The sequence below is a fragment of the Mus caroli genome, unplaced genomic scaffold, assembly GCF_978045245.1.
Source record: "Mus caroli unplaced genomic scaffold, Mus_caroli_1 scaffold_11, whole genome shotgun sequence".
Taxonomy (NCBI): domain Eukaryota; kingdom Metazoa; phylum Chordata; class Mammalia; order Rodentia; family Muridae; genus Mus; species Mus caroli.
This window is the reverse complement of record NW_028227266.1, coordinates 94,961,542-94,980,943: the sequence shown is the minus strand read 5'-3', so window position 1 is coordinate 94,980,943 and position 19,402 is coordinate 94,961,542. Positions and strand designations below refer to the sequence as shown.

At 44.2% G+C, this 19,402-nt stretch overlaps 1 protein-coding gene across 1 annotated transcript in view; it reads right to left on the bottom strand.

The window, feature by feature from the left end:
- The window catches only part of Gk5 (glycerol kinase 5), a 68,733-nt gene that overhangs the window by 8,603 nt on the left and 40,728 nt on the right, over nucleotides 1–19,402 (bottom strand). The window contains exons 12-13 of the mRNA XM_085827913.1: nucleotides 4,616–4,710; nucleotides 1,426–1,529 (exon numbers count right to left, since the gene is read on the bottom strand). Coding sequence (XP_085684039.1) covers nucleotides 1,426–1,529; nucleotides 4,616–4,710 — 199 coding nt within the window. The remainder of the gene's footprint in view (nucleotides 1–1,425; nucleotides 1,530–4,615; nucleotides 4,711–19,402) is intronic.

Sequence of the window (19,402 nt, the reverse complement as noted above, 5' to 3'; positions counted from 1 at the left end):
AAGACAAAGTAACGACTGAGAGCCCATTCTGGTCACAACTCTGTATTTTAGTCTGATGTTTAAAAAAAATAGAACTATTTGTATTGACTTGACTCAGTAAAAGATGCAAAAGAAACACTGGCCAAGCGGACAGCACCTAATCTATGCTCAGCTACAAAACCCTGGGGCCTTGTGTTTTCCATCTTCCTGCACGATAGTGTAATATCTATTTTACAATTAGGGTTTAACTTATTGTCAGTCTATTTCAAGTGGTTATTATCTATTTAATCAGTACCCTTTACTATGACATACTCAAACAAATATTAAAGTGCCAATACATACTCCTTATACATCGCAATTAAGTTATTTTTAAAGATTTACTTATTCTAAGTGTGTGGGTGTTCTGCCTTTGGTGTGTGTATATGCACAGCATGACTGAAGTCCCGTGAGAGCCAGAAGAGGACACCAGAGCCCCTGGGACTGGAGTTAGAGATGGTTGCCAGCTGCCATGTGGGTGCTGGGAACCAAGCCTGGATCCTCTGCAAAGGAACCCGTGCTCCTAACCACTGAGCCAGCTTTCCAGTCTCCACAGATACAGATCGGAGAGATGGCTCAGTGTTTAAGAGCACTTGCTACTCTTCCAAGAGACCTGGGTTCAATTCTCAACACCCAAACAGACGCTCAGAACAGTCTGTAAGTCTGGTTCCACGGGATCCAACGCCCTCTTCTGTCTCTTGTAGGCACCAGGGATGTATGTCATAGATGTAGGCAAGACATGATGTATATAAAGTAAAATTTAGATTTTTAAATAAAATAAAAATTTAAAACACATACATGCCTATTAAATTGAAGGCATATGTTTAATTAAAATTCAGAGGGTTAGCAAGGTTGATTATGCTCGCCACCAAGCCTGGGGACCTCAGCTGGGTCTCTAGAAGCCTCATAACAGTGGAAGGGAAGAGCTGAGCTCATAGCGTTGCCTTTTGGCCCCACACGTGTACAGTGGTACAGAAACATCCCTACCCAAGCACATATACAAATAATAAGTAATAAAATAAACATCTTAAAATAAAATTAAGAGAAGTGTCTCTTTCATTTTATCAAATTAAGTCGTCACACCTATAATTTCAGTACTAGGAGGCTAAGGAAGAGATTTACCATGATTCTGAAGCCAGCCTGGGCTACAAAGTTGAGTTTCAGGCCAGCCAGAGCACAGTGATACCCTCGTTCAAAACCAAAACCAAACCAAACCAAAGGAATCCTTCAAGAGCTAGAGGGAAGGCTCAGAAGTTAAGAACATATACATATGTTAAATAGAACCCTTCCACTAACATCAGCAGCAGCATCATGATAATCCTGCCCAACAGAAAATGTCAGTTTGGCAGCAAATCTATAAAGGCATTGCCAAAGTCTGAAGGCGACAGAGGGAGTCCTGACGGGCTTTACCTGAAAGCTATTGACTCCAATATTGCTCGGACGAGATGGTATTTATTAGTGGAATGCTTCAAACCCATAAAAGAGGCACAGGCACAGGGGTCATTTAATGGAGCCTAAAGTAAGAGATAAAATAACATCATTTATGTTCTAAATGACATCTACAGGCTTGATAGCAGAATGCTTATTTAAACAATTTAAATCACAGTCCAAAGAGATGTCCTCAAACTTGAGACGACCCTCCTACCTCCCACATGCTGGGATTATAAAAGCATGTGACACTAGGCCTGGCAAAAGATAACTTTTTTTTTTTTTTGAGTCAAGGTCTTATCATGTAGCCTCAACTGGTCTAGAACTCATTATATAGATCAGGCTGCCCTCAAACTTACAGAAATTAACCTGCCTTCTGTCTTCCAAAGCTAGGACTAAAGATGTGTGCCAACATACTCATCCGTTGTCTTTTGATAGGGTTCTCATACCTGGTCTCGAATTCACTATGTACGTAAAGCAAAGCCAGCCTTAAACCCCTGACCCTGTTTCCACCTCAGGCTTCAGCCATCATGTTGACGTTTTTTAAGTGTTGTTTAATTTTTATGTGCAGCCCATGTTTTTGTAGGTGTCGGAGTACCTGTGAAAGTCAAAAGGGAGTGCTAGATCCCCTGAAGCATCCCACAAGGTCACAATACAGACCACTGAGAACTGGGAAGGAAACTTGGGACCTCTGGAAGAGCAGCAAGCTGACTCCTAAATTGTATACTTTGTATTACTTTGTAGGTGTGTGAGGTGATGAGAAGCTAAAGAGAGTTGTCAAAACAGTCACTATAAAATCTCTGAGCACTTTTTTTTTTTTCCTTTTTCAAAAAGCATCAGCAGTGAGCTAACCAAATCCTACTTTTGTAGCTGTTGCTGGACCAAGATTGTACAGCCTTGATATGCTAACTCAGTCTCAGAAGACCCTCAGGAACTCCCGCCCCATATCATACAGCAGACAGGAGAATGGTACATTGTTGCACATCAGTTTCCTTTAAAGTGAAACATTCCTTCTAGGAGGGCTGTGGGCTCAGGAAATGTCACCTGCCTGGAGAGTAGAACTTGGCAAGTCTTTAAGGAGGAAACAGCTCCTAAGGGAGGAGACTCCCGGCAGCTACTGAGATTTCCCAGACCTGCAGGCTGTGCAGAGCTCCAGACTTTCAGGAGTCAACTTTTTGGTGTCAGGGCTGCTCTATAGGGGCACTTTTTCTTTACTCTTATCTTCTCTTTTCCTTCTTTCTTTTTTTGAGTTATCTTTGCCCTTGATAGACACCTGTACTACCATTAGTAACTCCAATAAAACATACTGGTTCACCAAGTTTGTACTGTGTTGTTATGAAACTATCTGCTTTTGGTTGGTTCCCTTTCTGTTGTGAATATGTATGTGTGTGTTGTATCTCCCCTGAAAACTCTGTCATACACCATGTATATTAAAACAATAAGGCTATTTTAAAGCCTTGATGTGAAAATATGATATGCTATTTATCACACACACACACAGACACACACAGACACACACAGACACACACACACACACACACTAGTTTCTATGTTATATTAGCAAACTCTACAATTTCAGATTTTATCTAAATATGGGACAAATGGGGTAGTGGTGGTGGCGAATATTTTCTTTTTTAAAGACAGGGTCCCACATAGCACAAGTTGGCCTCCAATTCTCTATGTAGTCAAGGATGACCTTGAGCGCTCAGCCCTACAATGTGTGATACTGGAGATAAATTCAGATCTTAATGCATCCTAGACAAACACTCAATAGAGCTACATTCTACTTCTTCAGGCTTGGAAAAAAAATATTTACAAGATGAATATTTTTATTTTTAAGAAGTATTCTTTTAAAGATATGACTTTTACTTATATTGAGTGTGTCTGTCTGCCTGTCTGTCTGTCTATCCATAGGTATCCACGGAAGCCTGTAGAGAGAATTTCTTGTGTCTGCATAGATGTGGAGCCTGTCAACAAAAATCTGATGGCTTATAGCTTAGGCAGGAAATAGGAGGTGGAACATCTGGGAGGCAGAAAGGATTCTGGAATAGTGCCAGGGGGGAGATGTACCCAGGAAGACGTGCAGAGACAGATGCATGGTACCTGAGCAGAGGTAACCAGCCATGTGGCAGAATGTAGATTAGAATAGGTGGGTTATTTTAAGTTATGAGCCGGTCAGGGAAGAGCCTAGCTATATGACTAAGGCATTTGTAAATAAATATATTTTGACTCTGAGTCTTATTTCTGGGAGCACGAGACTGGGGTTCTTCCAGACCTAACTTTTTCAGAAGCCAAAAGAGGGCATTCTATCCCTTGGAGCTGAAGTCCTAGGTGATTACGACCTGCCCACCGTGGCTGTTGGAAATCAAACCTGAGTCCTCTGGAAGAGCAGCAAAGGCTCTTAGCCACAGCGCCTTCACTCCACTCTCTATGTGAGGTTAAAGGGATAACAGAAGCTTCTCCCCAAATTAATGTTGTTCTTAATTTTACGCCCGAAAACTTTCCTTAAGTCTTTGTGACAGCATTGTAAGTTAGAGCTGAGGTAAGCACAACTCTATTAATTAAAGATTACTAACTTAAGTATTTCAAGGTCAGGCCGTTTACCGGGCTTACTTCTGATCAGACAAAGTAAGCAGAACTCTATCATAGTCGTTAGAAAGAAGGGTTCATTTTTGGAAAAAGCTAATGACACCTACAGATACACTTCAGAATATATAATTAACTATGTATGTGTGACATTACATCATCTTTTCTTTATTTTTTCTTTTTCTCTCTTTTTTTTTGGGGGGTGTTTGCTTGTTTTGGAGACAGGGTCTCTCCATGTAGTCTTAAAATGCCTTGAATCTACAGGATCTTCCTGCCTCTGCCTCCAAAGTACCGGTGTTAGGATTAAGGGCATGGCCAGCCATGGCCAGTGGCATCCTTTTTTCCAGTTCTTAACAGTATACTTTCCCTAAGCAAAGGATGCCCATTTGCTGGTATACACTGCTCAACAACTTGGAAGAGCCTGTCTTATAACACAAGACTAGGTCATATTAAAAGCTCTATGACAAACCTGATAAATTGTAAGTCCTACTGTGATAGCGCCAAGGTAAGAGTCACAGGCATGTGACTGGGGACACGGCTGGAGGAGAAACTGTTCACTAATGCTATTAACTTTTTAAAAGAATACCTGCAATCCACTAAAAGACGGAACAAAGTAAACCCCTTCAGAATCTTCCAGGCTCAGGGCCATTTTTTCAGTCTCAGCAGCGTCTGTGAAGAGATCTGCAAAAACAAACCCAGGGACAATAATGAAACCCTAAAACAAAAGCAGGGGCTGGGGCTGGGGGAGGGGCAAGCGGAATCACAGCACACAACCAGCACGCGGAGGGTCCCCGCACATTAGGACCAGAAGGTAAGTAAAGGGCTCTTCATTTAAAACAGGCATTCTGTCCTGACTGTGCAAGAGCTTACAGCAAAGGTGTGGACAAGGGAGACCGCCCTGAGGAGCCTCCTAAATAAGCTCTATACGTAGCAGGCCTCATTCCTTAAAGGTACCTGGGTAAGTTGAAGAAGAGTCCATTTGTGCCATTTTGGTTTTTTTGGATTTTTGTTCTTGCTGTTGTTTTTGTTGTAATACATTATTCTCACTATATTACATCATATAGAGTGATACATCCCAGTACCCTCAGCACCTAGAAAGCTGAGGCAGGAGAACCACCACAGACAAGTTCAAGCCTAGCCTGGGCTATGCAGTAAGATTCCCGTCTCAAAAGCAACCAACAGAACTTTACTCTCCTTTGGCTGGCAGTATTATCTATGGTTTTCACTTCAGCTAGTTTGGAGGTTTGTCGTGCTCAGTCCTTCTGTTTTATGTCTAGCTTATTCTCTCTTCAACCTGACTCTGTGACACTCTCCTGGTAAAACTATCTCCTCTTCTCTCTCTGCCCTGCTCCCTTAAGTATCCTCCCTTTCCTATCCTGCCAAATCTTTCTCTGACTCATCACTTTGTCTGCCACTCAATTTGGCATCACTTTCAAACATGGGTGCTTTCTTCTACAAACTAACTTTACCTTCACTGTTTGGGATTAAAGATGTATTCTAAGGGCTGAGTCATATCCCAACTAGAAACAGGTTTTTCCAGTAAATAACAATTTCAGGGTTCACCATGTGATCAAATATCCTGCAAAATAAAGGCACTTGCTACCAAGTCTAATGACTGGAATTTGATCCCCAAATCTACACAGCAGAACTAACTTTCCCTACATATCCTCTAACCTCCACCACAAACTGTGGCATGAGAGGATTCTTGCACACATACAGTAAATAAATAAGTGGAAGAAACACATATCTAGTAGCTGGGCATAGAGATGCATGCCCATAATCCTAGCATTTAGGAGGCAAAGACAAGGGACTCAGGAGTTCAAGGCCAGCTTCAACTATGGAGTAATTTTGAGGATAATCTGGGCTACCAACAACTTGTATCCAAAACAAAAATAAAAATCATGTTTAATTTTTATAATCAAGATAAGACATGCAAGATCAAAGCTAGGCATCTAGCTGAGTACATTAATTCCAGCTTCCAGTTTAGTGCTTTTAATGGGATTCCTGAGTGCCCCCAACAAGTGGGTTTCTGATTCTTATGCCTTCTCTTGGATTATTCCTTCTGTTTGTCTTGTCCAATTTTTTTAAAAGATTTATTTATTGCCGGGCGTGGTGGCGCATGCCTTTAATCCCAGCACTCAGGAGGCAGAGGCAGGTGGATTTCTGAGTTCGAGGCCAGCCTGGTCTACAAAATGAGTTCCAGGACAGCCAGGGCTATACAGAGAAACCCTGTCTCAAAAAACAAAACAAACAAACAAACAAACAAACAAACAAAAGATTTATTTATTATATGTAAGTACACTGTAGCTGTCTTCAGACACACCAGAAGGGGGAGTAAGATCTCCTTACAGATGGTTGTGAGCCACCATGTGGTTGCTGGGATTTGAACTCAGGACCTTCGGAAGAGCAGTCAGGTGCTCTTACCTGCTGAGCCATCTCACCAGCCACGTCTTGTCCAATTTTAATATGGGACTTTTGCTTTTATACTTAATAAAGTATAAAATATCTCTTAGAAAACCATTTTCTTTTTTCTTTCCTTTCCTTTTTTTTTTCCCTTTTTTTAAAAAAAAATATGTTTTTTTTTAAAAGACAAGATTTCTCTGTTGTGGTCCTAGCTGTCCTGGAACTCAATCTGTAGAGGATACTGGCTGGCCTCTGCTTCCCAAAGGCTGGGATTAAAGGCGTGAGCCACCACTTCCCTGCTGAGTGTTTTCAAAGGAGAGAAAGGGGATAGATAGGACAGAAGGAGAGGAGATGGAAAGCAGAAAGGGTGAGGTTTTGGGTCTCATACCCCGACAAATGGCTGAGGACTCTGGCTGCCGGCCTCCCTCAGTCCATCCCTGTGATAGAGGCCTGGCACCTCAGCACTTGCCGCTCCTACCCTCAACTCTCCAGCCCCTGGCATCATTGCCCTTCCTCCAGCCATCTTGGCTGCACAGTCTCTACTCCACCCCCCACCCCACCCCCACACACACACCGCGGTCTGTGACTCATCTTGCTCCGCCCCCTCTTCTCTTCTCTCCTCCTCCCCCTACCTCTCTCCTCTCAAGGCCAGGTTCAATCTGGACCCTTTTAGATGCGTCTGGCTGCACTCTTCCATTTATCTACAATAAACCTTCTTAACCCATACCTAGGAGCGCTCATGTCCTCAATGTTTTCATTCAAGGGGAAACTGTATTCAGGATAGATTACAAGAGAAAAAATATTTTCAATATTTTCAAAATTTCGAAGGGAAAAACAGTAGGGAAAACAATGTCAGGTCAGGGCACATGGAAAAGGCTTCCTTCCTCCCTCCCTCCTCCGCCACGCAGACAGAAGGAACGTGTTCAGCAGAGGAAGACTAATGCACACTGCGTAGCCAGGACACCAGGGCACAGCCCCTGCCAAACTATCAGGGAGACCCCTGAAAAACGGCATAATTACCTTGTAATGATCTTTTTCAAAGGCTGCCCAAGCAAAGAAGATGTGAGCACAGATAAACCAGACACTGAACGACCCTCTAGGCAGAACACTTCCAAGACTGGCCGTCAGGTGGCACTACTGAGCGACAGATTCAAACAGCAGAGCAAAAGCTTGGAAAACAAAGGACAATGGAAACAGTCCAAGGGCAGTGGGGTGTTTGCCTTCTCAGCCCATCCTAATGGACTGCCTACAAGAACAACTTAAGGGGCTGCTGGGATGGCTCAGTGGTTGAAAGCACTTTTTGCTCTTGCAGATGACCTGGGTTCAGTTCCCAGATAACATGGCGCTTCCCACTCATTCCGGTTCTAACACCCTCTTCTGACCTCTGTGGACACTGGCAAAGCATTCGTAAGCAGAAAATAAATAAGACATTAATATAAGAAAGAAAAATTTACAATATCAAAATTCTCCAGAGGATTTAAACAGGAGTCTCATAAATAGCCTAATGTCAGAAACACCTTAAAATTGGTTAATTTTCTTAATCCTCTGCAAGAGAATAGGTATTTATAAAGCCTAAGATACCTCAGACATTAAGATTATCAGAGAAAAACTTGAAAACAACAAAAGGCCACAGTCTGCTTCTCAGACTTAAAACCGAGGGCAGGAAGCCTAGCAAAGGAACAGAGGGAGCTGGAGGGACAGAGCTGCACTAAGAGCACTGGCTGCTGCAGGGGGTGGTGACAAGCGCCTTTAATCCCAGCACAGGGATATGTGCAGATCTTTTTGCATTAGAAGTCAGCCTGACCTACAAAGTGAGTTTCAGGACAGCCACCACTAGACAGAGAAACCCTGTCTTGAAAAATAAAAAACCAAACCAACCAACCAAACAAACAAACACCCCACTGGCTGCTTTTCTGGTGGATGCCGGTTCAATTCCCAGCTCCCACATGACAGCTCACAACTGGCTATAATTCCAGCTCAATGGGATCTAATGTCTTTTTCTGGCTACCGAGGGGCCCAAGTATATGGTGCAAGCATACTCATAAAATAAAAATAAATATTTAACAAAAATCCTTTCGGGCTGCAGAGATTGCTCAGCGGTTAAGAGTACTGACTGAGCCGGGCGTGGTGGCGCACGCCTTTAATCCCAGCACTCGGGAGGCAGAGGCAGGCGGATTTCTGAGTTGGAGGCCAGCCTGGTCTACAAAGTGAGTGCCAGGACAGCCAGGGCTATACAGAGAAACCCTGTCTCGAAAAAAAAAAAAAAAAAAAAAGAGTACTGACTGTTCTTCCAGAGGTCCTGAGTTCAAATCCCAGCAACCACATGGTGGCTCACAACCATCTGTAATGGGCTCTGATGCCCTCTTCTGGTGTGTCTAAAGAGAGCAATGTTTACTCATATACATAAATAAATAAATAAATAAATCTTTTTAAAAAAAAATATAAATCCGTTTGTATTAGTCAGGGTTCTCTAGAGTCACAGAACTTATGGATAGTCTCTATATAGTAAAAGAATTTATTGATGACTTACAGTCGGCAGCCCAATTCCCAACAATGGTTCAGTCGCAGCTGTGAATGGAAGTTCAAGGATCTAGCAGTTACTCAGTCTCACACGGCAAGCAGGCGAAGGAGCAAGAGCTAGACTCCCTTCTTCCAGTGTCCTTATATTGTCTCCAGCAGAAGGTGTAGCCCAGATTAAAGGTGTGTTCCACCACACCTTTAATCCCAGATGAAAGGTGTAGCCCAGATTAAATCTCCTTAAACTCGGAGATTTAATCTTCTGGAATCCATAGCCACTATGTCTCAAGATCTCCATACCAAGATCCAGATAAGGATCTCCAAGCCTTCAGATAAGGGTCACTGGTGAGCCTTCCAATTCTGGATTGTAGTTCATTCCAAATATAGTCAAGTTGACAACCAAGAATAGCCACTACAATCCACCCCTTGTCAACTTGACACAAATAATATCCCATGTTTACATGAAACAATAACAAGGTTGTGAATACGCCTAACATGATATAACTATCCCTCGTACAATCGCAAACGCATTTGTAAATTTACAATGGGGCATTCATATTACTTTATAATCCTCGTTTCTGCAACTGGTTACGTGGCCTTAATTGGTATTTATAACTACCTTCCTCTACTACCCATTCTGTATTTCCTTCACCTTCGGCCAGCACCTCAGCAGGTCTTGGCTCTTTTCCTGGAGGATTGACCCATACCTTCATTCCTGATGGGTCTGCGTCCTTTGTCATCCTGCTTGGATTAGGCTGTTGTAGTTTCCCATTGACTTTAATCACAGGACATGGTAGTACTAGGAGACGCCCTAAGGGATCTCCTACACTCCAGACATAATCTTGCTTACCTCCATTGTGAAGAGGTAATCCAATTTCCCCATGGTAATCTGGATCTATCACTCCTCCTAACACGGTTATTCCTTTTTTAGCCTGTTGGTTTAAGGGCATTAGAAGCCCAAAATGACCAGGGGGAAATCTGAGCTTCCAGTTCAATGGAATGTTTGTTGTAGCTCCTGGTAGGAGCACTCCCCTCTCTGGAGCCAAAACTTCTAGGCCAGCAGAACCTAGAGTTATGGGGACAGGAAGCAAAAATTTTCCTAGAGGGTCACTAGGAGTGATAGTAAGTGGAACTATTCCCTTTTCCACCCCTTGATTCCTGGACCCATGAATCCTGGCTATGGGTGAAACTGTACCATATATCGAGCGCTGATTCAAAGCATATACTGCCTTCTGAAGAACTCTACCCCAGCCTTCCAAGCTGTTACCACCTAATTGGCGCTGTAACTGCGTCTTCAAAAGGCCATTCCATCTTTCTATCAGGCCAGCTGCTTCAGGATGATGGGGAATGTGGTAAGACCAGTGAATTCCATGATCGTGGGCCCACTGTCGTACTTCTCTGGCTGTGAAATGAGTTCCTTGGTCAGAAGCAATACTGTGTGGAATACCATGACGATAGATAAGGCATTCTGTCAGTCCATGAATGGTGGTTTTAGCAGAGGCATTACGTGCAGGAAAGGCAAATCCATAACCAGAATAAGTATCTACTCCAGTAAGAACAAAACGCTGTCCTTTCCATAAAGGAAGTGGTCCAATGTAGTCAACCTGCCACCAGGTTGCTGGCTGGTCACCTCAAGGAATGGTACCATATCTGGGGCTCAGTGTTGGTTTCTGCTGTTGGCAGATCTGGCAATCAGCAGCAGCTGTAGCCAGGTCAGCCTTGGTGAGTGGAAGCCCGTGTTGCTGAGCCCAAGCATAACCTCCATCTCGACCACCATGGCCACTTTGTTCATGTGCCCATTGAGCAATGACAGGGATGGCTGGGGAGAGAGGCTGACTGTCCACAGAACGGGTCATCTTATCCACTTGATTATTGAACTCCTCCTCGGCTGAAGTCACCTTTTGGTGAGCATTTACATGGGACACAAATATCTTCACATCCTTTGCCCATTTGGAGAGATCTATCCACATACTTCTTCCCCAGATGTCTTTTTCACCAATTTTCCAATTGTGATCTTTCCAAGTCCCTGACCAACCAGCCAATCCATTGGCTACAGCCCATGAGTCAGTGAATAATCGTACATCTGGCCATTTCTTCTTGCAAACAAACTGTAATACCATGTGTACTGCCCGAAGTTCTGCCCACTGTGAAGATTTCCCTTCACCTGTGTCTTTCAGAGTTGTCCCAGAAAGGGGTTGTAATGCTGCAGCTGTCCACTTCTGGGTGGTGCCTGCATAACGTGCAGAGCCATCAGTAAACCAGGCCCTAGTCTTTTCCTCTTCGGTCAGTTGATCATAGGGAACACCCCATGAGGCTATAGGCGCATGCTTGGCAGCAGATGGCATTGTAACAGGAGTAGAAACCATAGGCATTTGAGCAACTTCTTCATGTAACTTGCTTGTGCCTTCAGGACCTGCTCTGGCCCGATCACGTATATACCACTTCCATTTGATAATAGACTGCTGCTGTGCGCGTCCCACTTTATGACTTGCAGGGTCTGATAGTACCCAGCTCATAATGGGTAATTCAGGTCGCATAGTAACTTGGTGTCCTATTGTCAAACGTTCAGTTTCCACTAAGGCCCAATAGCAGGCCAAGAGCTGTTTTTCAAAGGGAGAATAGTTGTCTGCAGATGATGGTAGAGCTTTGCTCCAAAATCCCAAAGGTCTTTTCTGTGATTCACCTACAGGGGCCTGCCAGAGGCTCCAAACAGCATCTCTATCAGCCACAGACACCTCAAGTACCATCGGGTCTGCTGGGTCATATGGTCCAAGTGGTAGAGCAGCCTGCACAGCAGCCTGGACCTGTTGAAGGGCCTTCTCCTGTTCCAGGCCCCACACAAAGCTAGCGGCTTTCCGAGTCACTTGATAAATAGGCCTAAGTAACACACCCAAGTGAGGGATGTATTGTCTCCAGAATCCAAATAGCCCCACTAAACGTTGTGCTTCTTTCTTGGTTGTAGGAGGGGCCAGGTGCAATAACTTATCTTTCACCTTAGAAGGAATATCTCTGCATGCCCCACACCACTGGACTCCTAAGAATTTCACTGAGGTAGATGGTCCTTGAATTTTGGTTGGATTTATTTCCCATCCTCTGATACGCATATGTGTTACCAATGAGTTCAAAGTGGTTGCTACTTCCCGCTCACTTGGTCCAATCAGCATAATGTCATCAATATAGTGCACCAATGTGATATTTTGTGGAATATCCAAACGATCAAGATCCCTTCTAACTAAATTATGACACAGGGCAGGAGAGTTAATATATCCTTGAGGCAAAACTGTGAAGGTATACTGTTGGCCTTGCCAACTGAAAGCAAATTGCTTCTGGTGGTCCTTATGGACAGGTACTGAGAAGAAGGCATTTGCCAGATCAATAGCTGCATACCAGGTGCCAGGAGATGTGTTAATTTGCTCAAGTAACGAAACTACATCTGGTACAGCAGCTGCAATTGGAGTTACTACCTGATTTAGTTTTCGATAATCAACTGTCATTCTCCATGATCCATCTGTTTTCTGCACTGGCCAGATAGGAGAGTTAAATGGAGATGTGGTGGGAACCACCACCCCTGCATCTTTCAAGTCCTTGATAGTGGCAGTAATTTCTGCAATGCCTCCAGGAATACGATACTGTTTTTGATTCACTATTTTCTTTGGCAGAGGCAACTCTAAAGGCTTCCATTTTGCCTTTCCAACCATAATAGCCCTCACTCTACAGTTCAGGGAACCAATATGAGAATTCTGCCAGTTTCTGAGTATATCTATCCCAATTATACATTCTGGAACTGGGGAAATCACCACAGGATGTGTCCGGGGACCTACTGGACCTACTGTAAGTCGGACATCAGTCAAAACTCCATTAATCACCTGCCCTCCATAGGCCCCTACTTTAACTGGAGGGCCACAATGTTTCTTGGGATCTCCTGGGATCAGTGTCAACTCAGAACCAGTATCCAGCAGACCCCGAAAAGTCTGATTATTTCCTTTTCCCCAGTGTACAGTTACCCTTGTAAAAGGCCGTAGGTCCCTCTGGGGAAGAACTGGAGAAAGGGTAACAGCAAAACCTTTGGGTGTCTTATCAGGATCCTTCCTCAGGGGAACCTGGCCACCCCTTCATTCAAGGGGTTCCGGATCTGCAAACTGGCTCAAGTCTGGAAATTGATTCACTGGCCGAGATTGCTGTTTACCACGATCTAATGTAGCCTTTCTTTCATTTGTTTGAGAATTTTTTTTGCTTATACAAATCAAACAAATATGCAGTAGGCTTCTTATGTATTTCATTCCTGGAAACACCATGATTGACTAGCCAGTACCAAAGGTCCAAGCGAGTCATGCCATTATAAATTTCACCTTTCCTGTGCTGACCGTTACTGGGTCTGTCATTATAAACATTCTTTTGCCTACGCTGTCCATTATAATAACTAGGATCACCTTGTCTCCGGCGATTCAATGCTGCCACCTGGCCCTTGTTACCTCGGAATCCAACTAAACCCAGTGAATTTAATTCATCTAATTGAGCAGAAGCATCTCCAATGCTAAGATCTGGCACAAGGAAAAGGGAAAGAACAAAACCCTTCAAATGTGCTGGTGCCCCTCTCACCAATTTGCGTCTTATAGAGCTGGTGAAGGGCATATCTTCTGGACCTTCCCATTGTGGACAATTAGGCTTTACACAATATATCCACTCTAGCATTGCAATTCCCCTAAGTCTTAAAATCCCTTCATCAACACTAAGCCATGGAATATCAGGCATCTCCAAGTCATTTCCAGTAGGCCATCTTTTGATAAACACCTCAGCCAACCATTCAAACAAACTTTTGACACCTTTTTTAACCATGCGAGCTTCCGTATTAAACCTAGAATCTCTACTCAGAGGGCCCATGTCAATAAACTCAGCCTGCTCTAGTTTTATGTTCCTTCCACCCTTATCCCACACCCTTAAAATCCATTCCCACACATATTCACCAGGTTGCTGTTTGAATGAATTAGCAAACTCATTAAGCTCCTTAGTAGTGTAGCGAATTTCCTCATGGACTACACTTTCTACCTCCCCTCTAGGAGCCTGTTTTGCTTTGAGTCTGGTTACAGGTCTAGAAGAAACTATTGGTGGGCCTTGAGAAACATCAGTAGTGAAAGTCGTTGCTGGTTTATCAGACTCTGCAAAATTAATTTCCTCATGTGGGGAAGGCATTATTTCAAGGGGTGGGGCTGAGGGTACTACTTCCTCAGGTGGGGCAAACCCTTGAGAATCTGAAGATTCAAAATTCTCAGCTTCAACATGGTCTTCCCACACATCCCCGTCCCAAGTTATAGGATCCCATTCTTTGCCAATTAGTGCCCTTACTTTAACTGTCGACACATTCTGAGGCTGAGACTTAAATTTTCGCTGTAGTTCAGCCAACCTTACAATGAGGGTTTCAGTTTGATTTTCTGCAACTTGAGCTCTATTGCTGCAAGAGAGAAGATTCTCTTCAAGGACACACTTAGCAACTTTTAGATCGTTTACTTGTGTCTGGAGCCTTTCGATTTTATCACACAACTCCTTCCTTTCATTCATCATTTTTTCCCCAGATACTAAGAGCAGCCAGCCAGTAAAATCATTTTCTGATTTTTTCCCCATCTTGTAGAAAGCTTTGTGCACTGAATCACCTAATTCATTAAGAAAATCAAGGGCATTAGCTTCTTTAAGTTTGAAATATAGTTTCAACCATGGGTCTTCAAAATTCTCTGAGCTCCCAGGAGGGAGAGAATCTGGAGAGGTTTCAGTAGTTGAAAGTGCTGGTGGCTCAACAAGCCAATTCCAGTATTTTAAAAGATTCATCCTTGTACTTCTGTTACTCTAGAACCACTCCTGGTACCAAATTCTGTATTAGTCAGGGTTCTCTAGAGTCACAGAACTTATGGATAGTCTCTATATAGTAAAAGAATTTATTGATGACTTACAGTCGGCAGCCCAATTCCCAACAATGGTTCAGTCGCAGCTGTGAATGGAAGTTCAAGGATCTAGCAGTTACTCAGTCTCACACGGCAAGCAGGCGAAGGAGCAAGAGCTAGACTCCCTTCTTCCAATGTCCTTATATTGTCTCCAGCAGAAGGTGTAGCCCAGATTAAAGGTGTGTTCCACCACACCTTTAATCCCAGATGAAAGGTGTAGCCCAGATTAAATCTCCTTAAACTCGGAGATTTAATCTTCTGGAATCCATAGCCACTATGTCTCAAGATCTCCATACCAAGATCCAGATAAGGATCTCCAAGCCTCCAGATAAGGGTCACTGGTGAGCCTTCCAATTCTGGATTGTAGTTCATTCCAAATATAGTCAAGTTGACAACCAAGAATAGCCACTACACCGTTCTCAATTTAAAAAAAGAAAAGAAAATAGAAGATATGAAGACAGCTGAGGACAGTGTGACTGAGACCCAGGCGGACCTGGAACTCACAGCAACCCTTCCTCACCTTCTCATGTGCTGAGATCACAGGCATATACAAAATCAACTCCTCTAATGAGGCACGCTGCATCTCTCCTGGGAAGGAGTCAGAGCCATTTACTTCAAGTAAACAGTCTGGAATGTGTCCTTACAAAGCAGTCTACTGGGGATTGCTTGGGGCAGGCAGACACAACCAGGACAAGCAATTAAAAGTGATCCTACTAAGGAAGATGTCCCCTGACCTTTGTCAGCTGAGGGTGGTGGAGCTGAGAACTGCCACCAGTGTATTTGGGCATGCTTTCCCCTGCTGTCCTTGCACACTGGTCCTCAGTGTGTGGATCACTCCTCAGCCAAAGGCCTCCTCACCTGACGGACCATCATAATCCTTTATTCAGCATCCAGTTCAACCATGTTGTTTCCGAGATAAGAGTTTTTCTGTGTGGCTGTCCTAGAATTCTCTCTGTAGACCAGGCTGGCCTTGAACTCAAGAGATGCACCTGCCTCTGCCTCCTGAGAGCAGGCTAGCCTAACCACTTTTAAAGAAGCCTTCTGACGCTCCTGTAGAAAACCTTCGCTTCTGCTGCTGTGTCTACTTAGGAACTTGTCTGACATGTGTGTATAAAATAAATATTTGTAAAGGAAGGTAAGTATTGCAGAAGGTTAACCTCGGAGCCTTAAACATGCTTGGGACACTCTAACGTGGTACAATAATATCCCCAGCCCATCTGTTTACCTATTGTTGTCATAGACAGGGTCTTCCTGCTGTCAAGTCTGGTGCTCATTATGTAGCCCAGGATAGTGAGTCCTCCAGGAAGCTGATCTGATGGTGGGTACCATCTCACCTGATAGACTTAGACTTTCTTTGGATGAGGTACTGCTATGTTACCTAGGCTGGCCTCGAAGAACCTCTAAGGTAAAGCAAGTCTCCTGTCTCCGGTAGCTATGCCTAAAGACAAACACTACTGCACCCTCGATAGTATTCCCGACGATTAATGCAAGTCTTTTTTGGAGACTGGGACTTCCAAGAAGGCAGGAGTGTCACCTGTGCCAACCAACATGCAGCTCCAGGCACATCCTGACCACTCACTTAGAACTGAAGAATGAAGTTTACAGATGTGAAATGTTCCTAAGACTGAGATAATAAAGACATTGAAGAAGGAGTGGCAGGGGGGCAAAGCAGAAAGTACAGAAAGGCTTGCGGAGAACTGCGAATAGGAAGACAGAAACTTGGAATAAAGATAGATAACAGGGTCTCTGTGTAGCCCTGGCTATTCCAGAACCTGTGGGGATCATCCTGCCAAGGCTGCACAGGTGTGTGCATGACTGAGTGCATGAGTGTGTGTGCACATGTCTGAGTGTGTGCATGTGCATGTGTGTGTGTGTATGTGCGCGCGCTCTTGCAACTTCATCACCTGCTCTGAGTTTTCCCTCCTGTTTTAGAGAAGGTGGGAGGAGGCAGTGAAGATCTATGCCCTGGTTAGAGCCTGGGAGAAGGGTAGGGCTGCTCAGTAGGACAAGTCTGTTTCCAGAATACAGTTTAGGATTTTTTTTTTCAACTTACTCATAAGTTCTCAGAGAGGGATACAAATAAATAAATAAAGTAAACAAATAAATGTTTACTTTATGTAGATTTCAGGCACAGGGGGCAAGCATTAGCCACAGCTGGGCTGAAACTGAAAGGTAAATCTTCAACTGACTCCCTCCTTCTCTAGTTGAAACAATTGTTGCATTTTCTGCGCAGGGGCGGTTCTGGCCTCAGGCAGGGCCTGTCTCCAATCTGAGCTAGGAGTCTTGGGGCCTTTCAAGGTCAGCTCTCTGTGAGAAGCTTTCTCTCTGAACAGGAACAGCCCCAGCCCAGCTGACTAGCAAATATTCTGTAACAGGCAATGTGGTGTCATATGAAACTTGGAATTCAATGAATGTGAAATTCAGGATTCTGGGTTTTTCTTCTTATCTCTATGGGGGTAAAACTGAAAAGCATTAACTTTTAAGAGAAGAAATATGTAAACTATATTATTTTTATTTCTGATAATCTAGAAGGGTTTTGTTGTTGTTGTTGTTGGGTTTTTTGGTTGATTGTTTGTTTTGTTTTGTTTTTATTTTTACACAGAATTTTTCCACATATCCCTGGCTATCCTGGAATTCAGCACTGTAGACCAGACTGGCCTGGAACTGTCAGAGAGATCTGCCTGCCTATGCCTCCCAAGTGCTGGAATTAACAGGGTGCACCACCAAGTTTGCTAAAACTTCAAAAATATTTTTAACCTTGCAGCTAGTGTTCTTAGCCACTGAGCCCTGACTCCAGTTCCCAGACTTTCTTTCTGTATGGCTAAGGGGAAGGTTTTTAATGTAGATGTAGAACAGCCAGAAGCATCGGGAATTGTCCAGAGCAGGGAGATAAAGATGTAGACTGAGCGTGGTCAGCAGTTTGGACCTGTGGTGAGGGAAGCTGGAATGGAGCGACACCAGGGAGAGCAGGGGAAGGGGGGAGAGCGGGGAGGGGGGGAGAGGGGAGAGAAGGGGAGGAGGGAGTGGGGGGGCAGCGGGGGGGGGGAGCAGGGGGAAGACAGAGAGAGCAGAGCTGAAATATCAGGGTTAGGAGAATGAGTCGCTGAGGGGACAGAAGCCCCATAAGCTGGGGTCTTTAACCAAGGGGAGAAGGTGAGAGGGCTAGGATGCTAGCATGGACTTTGAAATGCAAAACACATGAAACTCAAGAAGAAGGAAGACCAAAGTGGTGATACTTCATTCCTTCTTAGAATGGGGAACAAAATACCCATGGAAGGAGTTACAGAGACAAAGTTCGGAGCTGAGACGGAAGGAAAGACCATCAAGAGACTGCCCGGGGATCCATCCCATAATCAGCCACCAAACCCAGACACTATTGCATATGCCAGCAAGATTTTGCTGAGAGGACCCTGACATAGCTCTCTCATGTGAGGCTATGCCAGTGCCTGGCAAATACAGAACTGGGTGCTCACAGTCATCTATTGGATGGAACACAGGGCCCCTAATGGAGGAGCTAGAGAAAGCACCCAAGGAGCTAAAGGGGTCTGCAACCCTATAGGAGGAACAACAATATGAACTAACCAGTACCCCCAGAGCTCATGTCTCTAGCTGCATATGAATCAGAAGATGGCCTAGTCAGCCATCAATGGGAGGAGAGGCCTTTGGTCTTGTGATGCTTATATGCCCCAGTACAGGAAAATGCCAGGGCCAGGAAGCAGGAGTGGGTGGGTTTGGGAGCAGGGTGGGGTTGGGGGGTGGGGAGGGTATAGGGGACTTTCGGGATAGCATTTGAAATGTAAATGAAAATATCTAATAAAAAATTATTTTTGAAAAAAACAAAGAAAAGAAATGGGTACTGGGTACACTGAGGGAGCCTGGAGTCCAGCTGAGCTTTGGGATGCTAACCCGCATCACAGGCAGCCATCTGTCCCTTCTGCCTTTTGGTATTTGAGGAAATGGAGTTTCCTTTGGGTCTGACAACTTTTTAATTGTATTTATTGGGAGTAGGGACATGGTGGCTACAGTGCTCTGTGTGGGGGTCAAAGGACTTCGTGTATGACTCAGCTCTGTCCTTCCATCACACAGGGTCCAGGGTATCAGGATATCATCAGGCTTGGCAATGGGGGCCTTCGGTTTTTTGTTGTTGTTGTTTTTTTGAGACAGGGTTTCTCTGTATTGCCCTGGCTGTCCTGGAACTCACTTAGTAGACCAGGCCGGCAATGAACTCAGAAATCCGCCTGCCTCTGCCTCCCAAGTGCTGGGATTAAAGGCGTGCGACACCACGCCTGGCGCCCTTCTAGGGTTTTAGTGCTACATGATACAAGGCAAGGGTGTTAAAGGACCTGCACTTAAGAAGGGACACTTTAGTGATACAGAGTGCTGAAATAATTTTTTTTCCTTGATAAATAACTGTAAGTAAGGGTTAATGGTCTAAAAACAAAGGGCCTCAGAGGAGATGAGAAACCCTTGCCTGACAAGAAAAAAAAAAAAAGCCAACCAACAGCACAGTGAAAACATCT